Source organism: Nelumbo lutea, chromosome 1 (genome assembly GCF_056320005.1).
Source record: "Nelumbo lutea isolate HS-2025 chromosome 1, American lotus-T2T, whole genome shotgun sequence".
NCBI lineage: Eukaryota > Viridiplantae > Streptophyta > Magnoliopsida > Proteales > Nelumbonaceae > Nelumbo > Nelumbo lutea.
The window spans coordinates 146,913,538-146,924,905 of NC_142684.1; the positions used below are offsets into that span (position 1 = coordinate 146,913,538).

The 11,368-nt window shown below is 37.5% G+C and overlaps 1 protein-coding gene across 1 annotated transcript; it reads left to right on the top strand.

Moving 5' to 3' along the window:
* Window positions 1-2,910: 2,910 nt before the first annotated feature.
* LOC148878209 (Major facilitator superfamily protein) lies at window positions 2,911-10,953 on the top strand. The gene is made up of 7 exons (XM_088951094.1): window positions 2,911-3,235; window positions 7,401-7,528; window positions 8,292-8,513; window positions 8,871-9,329; window positions 9,669-9,866; window positions 10,081-10,218; window positions 10,444-10,953. The coding sequence occupies exons 1-7, from the start codon at window positions 3,155-3,157 to the stop codon at window positions 10,703-10,705; spliced, it is 1,488 nt and encodes a 495-aa protein (XP_088807220.1). The 5' UTR covers window positions 2,911-3,154; the 3' UTR covers window positions 10,706-10,953.
* The last annotated feature ends 415 nt before the right edge of the window (window positions 10,954-11,368 follow it).

Sequence of the window (11,368 nt, forward strand, 5' to 3'; positions counted from 1 at the left end):
TCTAATTCCTGTTTGAACCATTTGAGGGAGCCATTCCTCTCTTCCCTTAGGGATGTGATCTCATTTCAGCTGATTCCAATTTTGATTTCAATTTCTGTTTGAACAAACATGCTATGGGAATAAGACCATTCTGATTTTTTGATTCCAAGGGATGCCATTTTTAATTCTGGTCATGAACCAAACAGACACTTAGGTGTATTCTATTATTTTTTATGATAAAGGACTTAAACGCAATGTGCCAATTGGCTGGTTGCTAAGGTCTCTTTCTGGTTGTAGCAGAGACTTGGGATTGAATCCACTTTGCACCTATATGGGTGGGATGGGTTACCCCTCTCGTGTAGCCCTTGAGGCAAAAAAAAAAAAAAGGATAAAAGACTAAAGGTCCATTTTGTTCATAGTTGGAATCAAAATCGGAATCGGAATGGTCTATTTCCATAATCTGTTTGGTTCAAATAGGAATGTAAATGAGAATTAAAACCAGTAGGCATGGGATTTCATTCCCAAGGGAGGGGCATGGAATGGCCATTCCCTCAAATAGGGGAATGCCATTTCAGTAGGAATGGGAATGGGATTCCGATTCCACCCAACCAAACAGTTGGAATTGGAATAGTCCATTCCGATTCCAATTCCAGACCCTATTCCTTCCAACCAAATGGAGACTAAGGCTCTAAAATAGACTTAAATATACCTTGCAAACAGACTCCACTAGACTTAAGAGATACTCTCTATCTGTGACGTGAAATGTCACATGCAAATTCATTTATATTTTTAAATCTTAATTTGCCCTTGTAAGATACCCTCCATTCTTGGATTTTGTGGCTGCTAAAAAATCCTGTATGGCTGATAACAAGGCAAGGAAATCAGTCTCCTTCTCAAACTAGCACATGCTAACACAATGTTATAGGCTAAAACTAGTGGGCCCTGGTGTGATGCATGGAAAATTGATGTTAGGGTTTATTGGGATTAAAACTTATTGCTCTATGGAGCTACACAACCCAAGGGTAGGGATATCAATTTTTCTTGTCCCCGCCAAGTATTCGGCCTCCCCAACCAAGCGGGGATGGGGATGGAGATTACCTTAGTGGGGATAAAATTATAATAGGAATACTCGATTGGGGACTAGGATGGGGACAGGGAGTGAAGTCCACACCCCGCCCTGACCCTGATTATATATATTAAATATATAATATAATTTATATTATATATATGAAAAAATATTTGAATTTTAATCTTCCATTATTTTAAATAAATACCTTGCTGAAAATAAACTTTTAATTAACAATTTGGGGATTTAGGTCCTAGATGGGTCCCATGCAATACATGGGAAAAAAGATGTTAGGCTTAGTAAAAGAGAGAGAGAGAGAGAGAGAGAGAGAGAGAGAGAGATCTTCTCTCCTTCATTAGAGTTTCCCTTCGTTAGCCTCCTTGACCAAGCAAGATGAGGAGTATGATCCTCACTCTGAACCTACTCATTGCCATTCCTACTTGGATGGTCATTCCCCAAGCCTATAACACCCCCAAACCCATAAATATAGTTTCAATAATTATGGAAATTATAAATATAGTATCCAATACTTATGGAAATTATTAAATTTTTTGATTATTTATTTGAATAATTGGAGGTTATATAATTAAACTTTACTAAATTGAATTGCCAAAATCAGTAATTTTTATTAACTAAATTACCAAAATCACTAACTATTGCTAAAAAATTATAGTAAATATCAAAATTACTGAAAATATAAAAAATAGATTTATATTTATTGAAATTAAATTTACACTAAAAATAAGTACTAAAATATTTTAATTATTATTTGATAATATAATTAGATATTAATAAATTGACCAAAATTACTAAAAATATCAATAACTACTTATCACTAAAATTATTGATAATATCAAAATTACTAATTAAAAGTGTAAAAAATAAATTTATATTTATTGAAATACAAATTTCAATTAAATTACCAAGAGAGAGAGAGAAAGAGAGATGTATCCAAATGTGATACTTTGTCTTCCATTTGCTTCCTTTCTGAAAACTAGTGTGTATATACTTTGCATGTGACAATTTTTGCCGGTCATTTTTGTTTAATATGATGAATATATGATATTAGAGGTGTATCCAAATGTTTTCTACAAAGTATCACAAAGTATGCTTAAATCATATTAAAAACATTTTTACCCTAATTTTGTATGTATTTGGTTCCATTTATGCTTATTGAATAAAAGTTTGTACTTTATTTGTTGATAAAATTGAAAAATGCAATAATTGCAGCCGTTTATGACAATTAGGCACCACTTCAGTATAACAGTGAATAAACGCCGTTTGTGAAAGCTTCTAAAAATAACTTCTACAAACAACTGGCATACACATAAACCAAAGTTCACTTGTATAGAAGAACAAGAGAGAGAAAATACTGAGATGGCGCCTATGTCGCACCATCAATAACCGTTTACTGGATAAAAATTAACGGAACCAAACACCCTCCTTGTGGGACACCCTCCGGTGTCATGTTTAGCTGTGGAGCGCCGAGCCATGACCACCGGGCTTCGAATCTTTGATTTATGGATATGCCCAGGCCCAAGAACTAGAAGTGGACTCTGAACAGTACTACCCACAACGTCTTTTAACTCCCCAGCCAGCGTGGTTTGTCGTGATTGGGCCCAGTGCAAAGCACCAGTGTCGTGGCGGGAACTGATTGGTTCCATGACGAGGTGAGCCGTTGAGAGGTTTGAGTCTTCGTTTTGACGTACAGTTCACGCCTCCCATGTTTTTGTAAAGAATCGCAATCTCTTTTATATCACGATTCACTTCGGAAACGGAAACGGAAACGGAAACCGGATATGTAACCCAATCAAGCGTTAACACGTCAATGCGTCGGACAATTGATTCTTGTATAGATGACTGGCGTGCTGAGTCTTGATTGAGTTACCCAGCCTGTTGTACACGCAATGGGATCTATTATGGCATGAAGAGCGAGAAACCCGCAGGCCGCAGAGAGAGAGAGAGAGAGGTCAGCGCAGAAGAAAGAAGACGAGTTAATGCTGACAAGGAAATTTCAGCGAGAAGGAACTAATCCGTTTAAAAAACAGACGCCATTACCGCCGGTGGAATCGTTGATGCTTGAGAGGTATCTCTGTCCTTGGACTCAAAATGATAAAATGGCTGAAACAGTTGCAGGCTGCCTTTGGTGCATCATTCCTATGGCTTATCTGCTTGATCTACTTCACCCAGGTCAGAATCTCATCTCTATATGCACTATCTCTTTCTGCCTGTTAGACAATGTTTGAATGATTTACTGTTTTTTTTTTAATATTTTGCTGGACGAATTTAAATTGTTTCGAGTCGTTGGCTTTTGAGGATCTGCTGGTTTTGGATTTCGGTTGCTGTTTGAAGGACTTACTGGTTTGGAGATTTTATGGGCACTGGGTTGCAAGGATTCTGCATACGGAAATTGAGGTTTTGTGACGATTTCAATTTCGAGGTTCCGGGTTTTTAGTTTTGTCTGGATTTGGTGGCTTCCGAACTTGCCGTGATCTTTTACTTTTTTGTTTCACTCTAAATTGCGCAGTTTATTTTTATTTCTTTAATATGTTGTAATTTAGTTTAACGTTGTCATGGTTCTAGCCAACTTTTTTCAGTTAATCGTATTGAATAAAACAAAGAAAGTGAAAAGGGGCATAAATATGAGCTGTTGATTGTCCCTTTCTAGCAGACCCATAAAACCCTGTTGTGCATTGAAGGGAATCAGCCAAAACTGAGGAGCTTGCGCACGCATCTAGGACTTAGTTGGACACCACCTTTAACCCAAAAGCTTGTACAATTCGGTTGTGGGTCAACCCTTCTATACAAGTCCATTACATCTCTTTTCTTTTTCCATGTGGGACTCTTCACAGCATACACTCAGGCATGTTCAAAAACATGGTTGGTTTTGTTTTTGAAAACAGAAGCAACTGCCATGTCAGCCAAAGCAAAAACAGTTCAATGAATGCAATATTCATTTCGTTTTTTGTTCACTCAATGTATAGATATTATACCAGTCTTATTTATGGATTTGGTTGGTTTCATTGCTCAAAATTGTACTGCTTAAATTGTGTTGCATGAACACTTCAAATTTGGAGCCATGTCCCATTGAAAACTTTAGTTTTTGCTCTAAATTCTATGTCTCCTTTATCTCTACATAAATGCGCATTCATGGAGGTTCACAGCATACATGACTCTGAGATAATGCTCTTCTTGCCAAAGTTCAAGAGAATGAGAAAGAGGCACATTGGTGAAATCAACTAAATTCAACTCATTGGAGAGTTACTTTAGTGAGAACTTGATCCTGTGTATGTGTGTTATCCCCTTTGGAGAGTTACTTCCACTGCTTGTAAATCCCCATTGAGAACTTGACCTTTTGCTAGGAATGGGAGGGATAGTTGTGATGCCTTTTTTGTGCAAGTAAAAAATTAATGAATAATCGACAGAGAAGAAAATATTTTTTTGATAGATAAAAATTCAATTGATTTCCATTAGAAACAAATGATAAATAGATCGTTACAAGCATCCCAATATGAGGCGCAAGGTGCAGCCTCACTCATAAATACAGAAACATCATAAAGTTACAATTGGGCCCAGTAAAACTGTTCCCTAGTTACCCCTTGTTTAGCTAGAGAATCAGCAAAAGCATTTGCCTCCCTCCCCACCCATTGTATAGTTACCTCCATCTGATGAGTTAACCATTTGAATTTCTTCATTTCATTTCTGTAAGCCTAAATCACTGAATCTGGGTTTTTTAGCCAACCCACCACCATCTTAGATTCTCCTTCTATCACCAAATTTTCCAATCCTAACTCTTGCAATTTGTACACCTTGTAGGGCTGCGTACAATTCTGCCTTTAAGGAGTCTCCATTCCCCATTGGTCCTAAGAAGAATGCTCTTAAGTTTCCTTCCTTGTCTCTGATGACCCCTCCTATTCCAACTGGGCCTGGGTTGCGTTGACTACTCCCATCGAAGTTTAATTTTAGAAATCCTTCAATGGGAGCAGCCCAAGCCAACCTTGCCTTAACCTTTTGCATTGAGCTAGAAGCCACTACTCCAAATAACATCAAATGTGAAGTTCTTGAAAAGTTCCACCGTTTGTAGCCAGTGTATAACCCTAGTCATTACACACTCCACAATTCCCACAAGGTCCACACCATTGTTGCTCTAGTGTACCTCCACATTACTCTTCCCCTCTTCTTCAGTAAAGCAAAGTAGATGGGTTAAACAACATTTTTATCTCCGTTGGCATATTCCACCTACACCCAAACAGAGAGAAAAACCAATCCCATATTTTTGTAGCAAATGAACAGGAATTAGTAAATGGTAACAAGATTCACCATTGGATTTTCATAGAGTGCACCAATTCGGGGAAATACACAGAAAAAGCCTCTTCTTTTGCAAATAATCTAGAGTGTTAATTTTCCCAAGAGCCATTTCCTAACCAAAGGCCTGAAATTTAGGGGGAATCAGCGGGAACCACACTTCTTTCCAAGGAAAGGATAGAAAGGAAGGGAATTGACAAAGAGATTTAAAAAAGGAGGCACAAGAAAAGGAACCTTTAGAGCCTGGGGACCAAATTCTTCTATCTGGACAAGAAAGCTCTAAGCAAACACTATCAAGGAGAAGGAGAAGCTCTGACAGACAAGTTTCTTCCTCATCCCTCAAACCCCTTCGAAATCCCAGATCCCAATTAAGACTCAAAGGCAAAGAAAGGAAGAACCAAAAAATTTGAAATGACCTTATTTTTATACAACAAAATAGAATAAAAAGAAGGAAACACCTCCTTTAAAGGCCGGCCACCAAACCAAGTGTCTTCTTAGAACCAAATTAAATTCCTGAGCTAACATCATACCTGGTGTACCTGAGATACTGAGGGAGGAGGCTATGAATTGCTTTCCAAGGTGCTGCCAAGGTAGCCCTATGTGACATCAACGTCCCAGCCATTCTCCAATCTACCATGTATACTTGCCACTACTTCAACGTTCAACCCACAAATTTTCTCTCTCAAGAGGCCATCTCCATAACCATTTCCCTAACAGAGCTGTATTCTTCTTCCTTACATTCCCTAGACCTAAACCACCTTCTTCCTTTCTTTTACACACAACCTCCCATTTTATGAAGTGTTTCTTTCTAGTCTCTCCCGGCTCCCAAAGGAAATCCCTCATGTTTTTTTTTTTCTAATTTCTGAATATTTGATTAACTGAATATTTACTCCCACCAGCCTGGATGGTGCAGAATTAAAAAAAATAGTATTATTTATTTCTGTGTTTGAGTTTAGGAGGAGTCTTATCATATAGCAGAATAACTTCCTCCTTAAGTGGACCTTTGGTTATTCAGTGTCGTCAAGTGACAATTTTGTAAGTGTTCATTATGCATATACTTTTTTTTCTGCTTCTGATGCTATTGAGTGTTAAAATCCTTCAACAGGAACAGTCATGTGGACTGGAATCATAATTATGAACAGAATTGTCAAGTATTTTAGAAAATAGTTCTGGATGAATCAATCCCGATCGGAAATGACATCTTTGTCAACACTTGGATGAGTTGAGTCCCCTAAATGATACTTTTCTTGAAGGTGCATCCTTTATAGTGTAAATACATTAAATACGAGCTAATGTATTTAGTTATGAAATGAGCGGGAAAAGCAAAAAGTTAAGGCAGGGTTTGAAGATAATATCACATTTCTTTCATGATCATCTACTGTGGATGGGGATTGGACTAAATTAAAGTTATGAGATTGGATCTCTTTCTTTCCTTCTTGCCTCTTATGCAGGCCCTTTCTGTATGATGGTATCCATAATAACATGTTTCTTTTATTTTTTGTTGTTGGACCAGACTATGTGCATGTGAGCTTTAGAATTTTTACATGCGTTTTACAATATTTTTCTTTGACTTTTTATGACAAAAATGTCATATATTGATGTGATTATTGCTGATATTGATCCATTGAGTTCCAAATGCCATCATGTGGTCTTTACCAAAGGCATATAAATTGCTATGCAGACAGTGTGCTCTCAAGGAATCTGTATCTTTCAAATCCAGAAGGTTTTTTTAATTAATGTCTCTAGATTATGGAATTTTTTTACATGTACGGGTAGGTGCTTGATTGGTACTTTGTGGATTGCAAATATTATAAGGGATGCATATTTCAGGATTAGTTCTAATTCTCAGTCAGTAATTCAGTATATATGTTAATTTTTCTTCTTGAAAAATAATTCTTAGAACTGTTACTCTAAATGGTGACTTTAAAGGCTATACTGGTCACTTTAAGTTTTCTCTTGGTTTGGTTATCCTTGTCTATTTAAATTTTATTCTCTTTCTTTTTTTTTTGGTACAAATTCTCTTTCTAACTCCATATGACTGTAAGTGTAGGGTTTCAGATCTTTTGTATGGACAGCAGTTTCTTATCAACTGAAAGACAGGCTTAAGTTGTCACCTTCAGCTTCCCAGCTTGTATTTTCAGTTGCATTTTTCCCATGGAGTATAAAACCATTTTATGGGTAAAGCTCTGTTCTATTGTCATCATTCATTTTTCTATTTGATCCTTTGTTAGCTGAAAATATTATTTTCTCGGTGTTGAGCCAAGAAACAGGTATCAAACATTGCATATATGGATATCAAAGCAACAAATCCATAAATATTGTCATATTTAATTAAAGAAAAAAAAGGAATTTTAAAAGCAAAGTATGACCATAAAAAGAAAAATCTTTATGGTAGTGTCGTATCTCTTTTATTTACTAGTGTAGGTTTTATATTTCATCTGTTTTTCTTTTGTGGTATGGTTTCTGAGATAAACTTTATCTATTTCTATTCATCAAAAATAGTCTTATTATCTTAATTCTGCCATCTTTTCTTCTATAATTTGTTGTACGTCTGACATAAAAGGACCGTTACCCAATGATGGTCCTGTGTCTTGGGAGGGGTAGACTGGATACAAGTCTAAACATTGGCATTTATTTATTTTTCCTCAAAAGTGGATGCTCTAAGACATAAATCCATGTTCTCATACTTGTCAGCCCAAGATTTTAACATTGCACCAAACAATGGCCCTCTGCTTGCACTTTTGACTTATCAAAATAAATCTGCAGAAGTATTTTCTATATCCTGCCATGCTCCCACTTGTTTGCCTCCATGCATAAGTGCTTGCTAACGTTGGGAAATTGATTAATGAAGATTTTTGTTATGATAAGCATAACTATATATGGTATTCAATATATTATTGGCTCTCTCTCCACAAGTCTTTACTGTTATGTCTATGTGCAGAATACTGTCAGACTGTATCCCTATAAGAGGAAGGAAACGGATTCCATACTTGGTCATTGCAACCATCCTATCTCTCTTCCCATGGCTAGTTCTAGGGATGAAAACATCTCTGAGGAGTACAAGTGGACCACTCATGGTATTTTTAACAGCTCAAAACATAGGTTCAGCCATGGCAGATGTTGTGATTGATGCAATGACCGCTGAAGCAGTACGGTTTGAGAGGTATGCTCATTTTTTGTTACCCCCCCCCCCCCCCCCCCAAATTCTTTGTGTAGATGAGTTTGGAGGCATGCACACAGCATTTGGACCTACCATTTGATGGTTCTTTATTGGATATCCTATACCAAATTGGAACAAGATGGAAGCTTGTAAAGTTTAATTTATTTCATTAATTTGTCTTCAAAGAAGATGGTGATTACAATGCCAGCCACCCAATGGTGTCTGCCACCCCTAGCATGTGTTCCATATATACATGTATAATGTTGATAGGTCATTTTTATGGTTTTCCAGGCAGTTATCTGACTTTATCATTCATGTGAGAAGGTTCTGACCTGGGATATTGTTATTGCACTTGATCAGGGCAGCCTTTGCTGGAGATCTCCAGTCAATATCATGGTTATCGATGGCCTTTGGAGGAATATGTGGGAGTTTGTTAGGAGGATATGCATTAATCAACTTACAGATACATACAATTTTTCTTCTTTTCTCTGTACTCCCATCCATACAACTATTATCGTGTACTTTGGTCAAGGAGGATTCTTCAGGGACCAAAATTTTGCCAGGGCTTGCTAACCCAGAAAGTTCTGAGAGGGTGGACAGAGATGGTAGCATTTTAGCAGATATCTCCGCAGTCAAGAAGTCCAATTTTGGCACTTCAAGGAGAAAGAAGGGCCGTAAAGGCAGCAATCAAAGGGCATTTGTCCAAAGTAGATCTAACAGTCTAACAAAGGACAGCCCCTCAGTTTCACGGTGGTATCAGTCCCTGAAGTCAGCTGTCTATAGTTTGCGCCGGGCATTTATGCAACCTGCCATTTTGAGGTAGTTTTAGAGAAATTCTATGTTGTCAAGTAGCTAGACCCTAAGGACAATTTACCAGTGGCACATCCATCCGTTTGGTTTGTTTTCTCGAATGCACTATTGAATTGGATCCATCACCCTATGTTTTCTCCTAATGTGCTTCACATTGGTAGAGTGTGCTTAGGGCCAGCAAGGCTGATACCTCTGATTCATCTCTTTCTCTCTCTCTCTCTCTCTCTCTCACACACACACACACACACACACACACACACAATTTTACCAAGAATTTCCCGTTTGTTTATCTTCATAATCATGGGTATTTTTTCTTAATGAATTGTGAATAAATTTTGGGAAGAACAGACCAATGGCTTGGTTTTTCTTAGCCCATGTTACCATTCCGAACCTCTCAACAGTAATGTTCTACTACCAGACTGAGTTCTTGCATATGGAGGCATCCTTTTTGGGGAGTGCACGTGTTGTTGGGTGGCTAGGACTCATGGTTGGAACCTTCACTTTCAATCGCTACTTGAGACACATGAAGTTAAGAAGAATTCTCATGTACGTAATTTTATTGAAGGATAAATTTTGCTTTACACTTAGTCTATGTTTGGTTTGAAGGAAAAGGTAGGGAAACCTATACAAGGTTTGTAAAGGTTTCACTATCTTTCCCTTCCTTTCCCTACTTTTTCCTTCAAACCAAACACAGCGTTAAGTAATTTGTAGTATAATTTCTGAAGCTAAGCTACTTTCTTGATTCACGAATGTTATGCAGGTTGGCCCATGTTCTTCTGGCTACCATAAGCCTTCTAGATATTTTTCTAGTATCTCGATCAAATCTTACATTTGGCATACCAGATAAGCTTATGGTGCTCGGTGGCTCTGCACTTTCTGACGCAATCAATCAACTCAAGTATGTGCACCATGTTTCATCTGTAATTTCCTTTTCTGTTAAAATCTTGCTTTGATTAATAGAATATGAATGCATCTAGACTTTTTGTAACTTAGAACATACTTATTGGTAAAATCATGCATTTGGGTGGGCGATACTCACCATATCAACTTGGGATGGTTTGGATGAGTACCTTCTTGTTTATTATTGGTATTGAATGATGTTCCTTATCATATTATTATGCAGGTTAATGCCATTTCTGATTCTTTCTGGACAGTTATGTCCACCAGGGATTGAGGGGACCTTGTTTGCCCTTTTCATGTCCATAAACAACCTTGGATCAACCTTGGGATCATTTCTGGGTGCCAGCGTGGCTTCAGTGCTGAACATATCGTCAGGCTCTTTTGACAACCTTCTGCTGGGGATCATTATCCAAGTAATCTGCATTTTCATCCCAATAGGCTTCTTATTTTTAATACCCAAGGAAGCCACAGGGATGTCAACTTAGCCAAGTTAGACATCTGTTTGAAACAAGATTGTATTTTTCTTAATTTTTTTTTTGGAGAGAGAGAAAAAGAGAGAGAGAGAGAGAGAGAGAGAGAGAGAGAGAGAGAGTTCAGTTTTGAGCTTCACAAGTTTTCCCCTTCAGCATCTTTGCCCTGAATTAATAGAAACTTCTTGTTTGTTTTCTGAATTGAGTATAGCTATAACATCTTTTTTTCAAGTAAAGAAATTTGGCTGATTTGGAAGCTTCTATGTCAAGCTGTGTGATAATGCTTGTAACAATGGACTCGTGTTTTTGCTTCAATCCACTTCCTCCGTATGGTGTCAACTGTTCTGGGAATTTGGGATTCAAAAACGTAAATACCACGTAAACTAATTAAATAACTAACATCTAACGGCGTGTTCGACAATGCGAATGGTTTTATTTTCTAAAACGAAAACCAGCTAATGTAGCAATTGGCAAATACCCCTTAATTGTTCCTAACTTGCATTCTGCAGAATCACTGGTTCAATTATAGTTTGACAACTGGCTTCACTGCAAAGCACGAGATAGAATTAGCTGAATGCAATAGCTGTTTAGCAGGTTGTGGAACCAATAATGACAAGAGGCCAGATCTGCTCCTCATATAGGGCGCTTCACACGCACATCCTATCATACATTCGTAAC

Coding starts and splice junctions, on each gene's coding strand:
- LOC148878209 (XM_088951094.1), top strand. CDS start 3,155: ATGATAAAATGGCTGAAACAGTTGCAGGCTGCCTTTGGTGCATCATTC. Junction 8,514..8,870: donor GAAGCAGTACGGTTTGAGAG/GTATGCTCATTT, acceptor GCACTTGATCAG/GGCAGCCTTTGCTGGAGATC. Junction 9,330..9,668: donor ATGCAACCTGCCATTTTGAG/GTAGTTTTAGAG, acceptor TGGGAAGAACAG/ACCAATGGCTTGGTTTTTCT.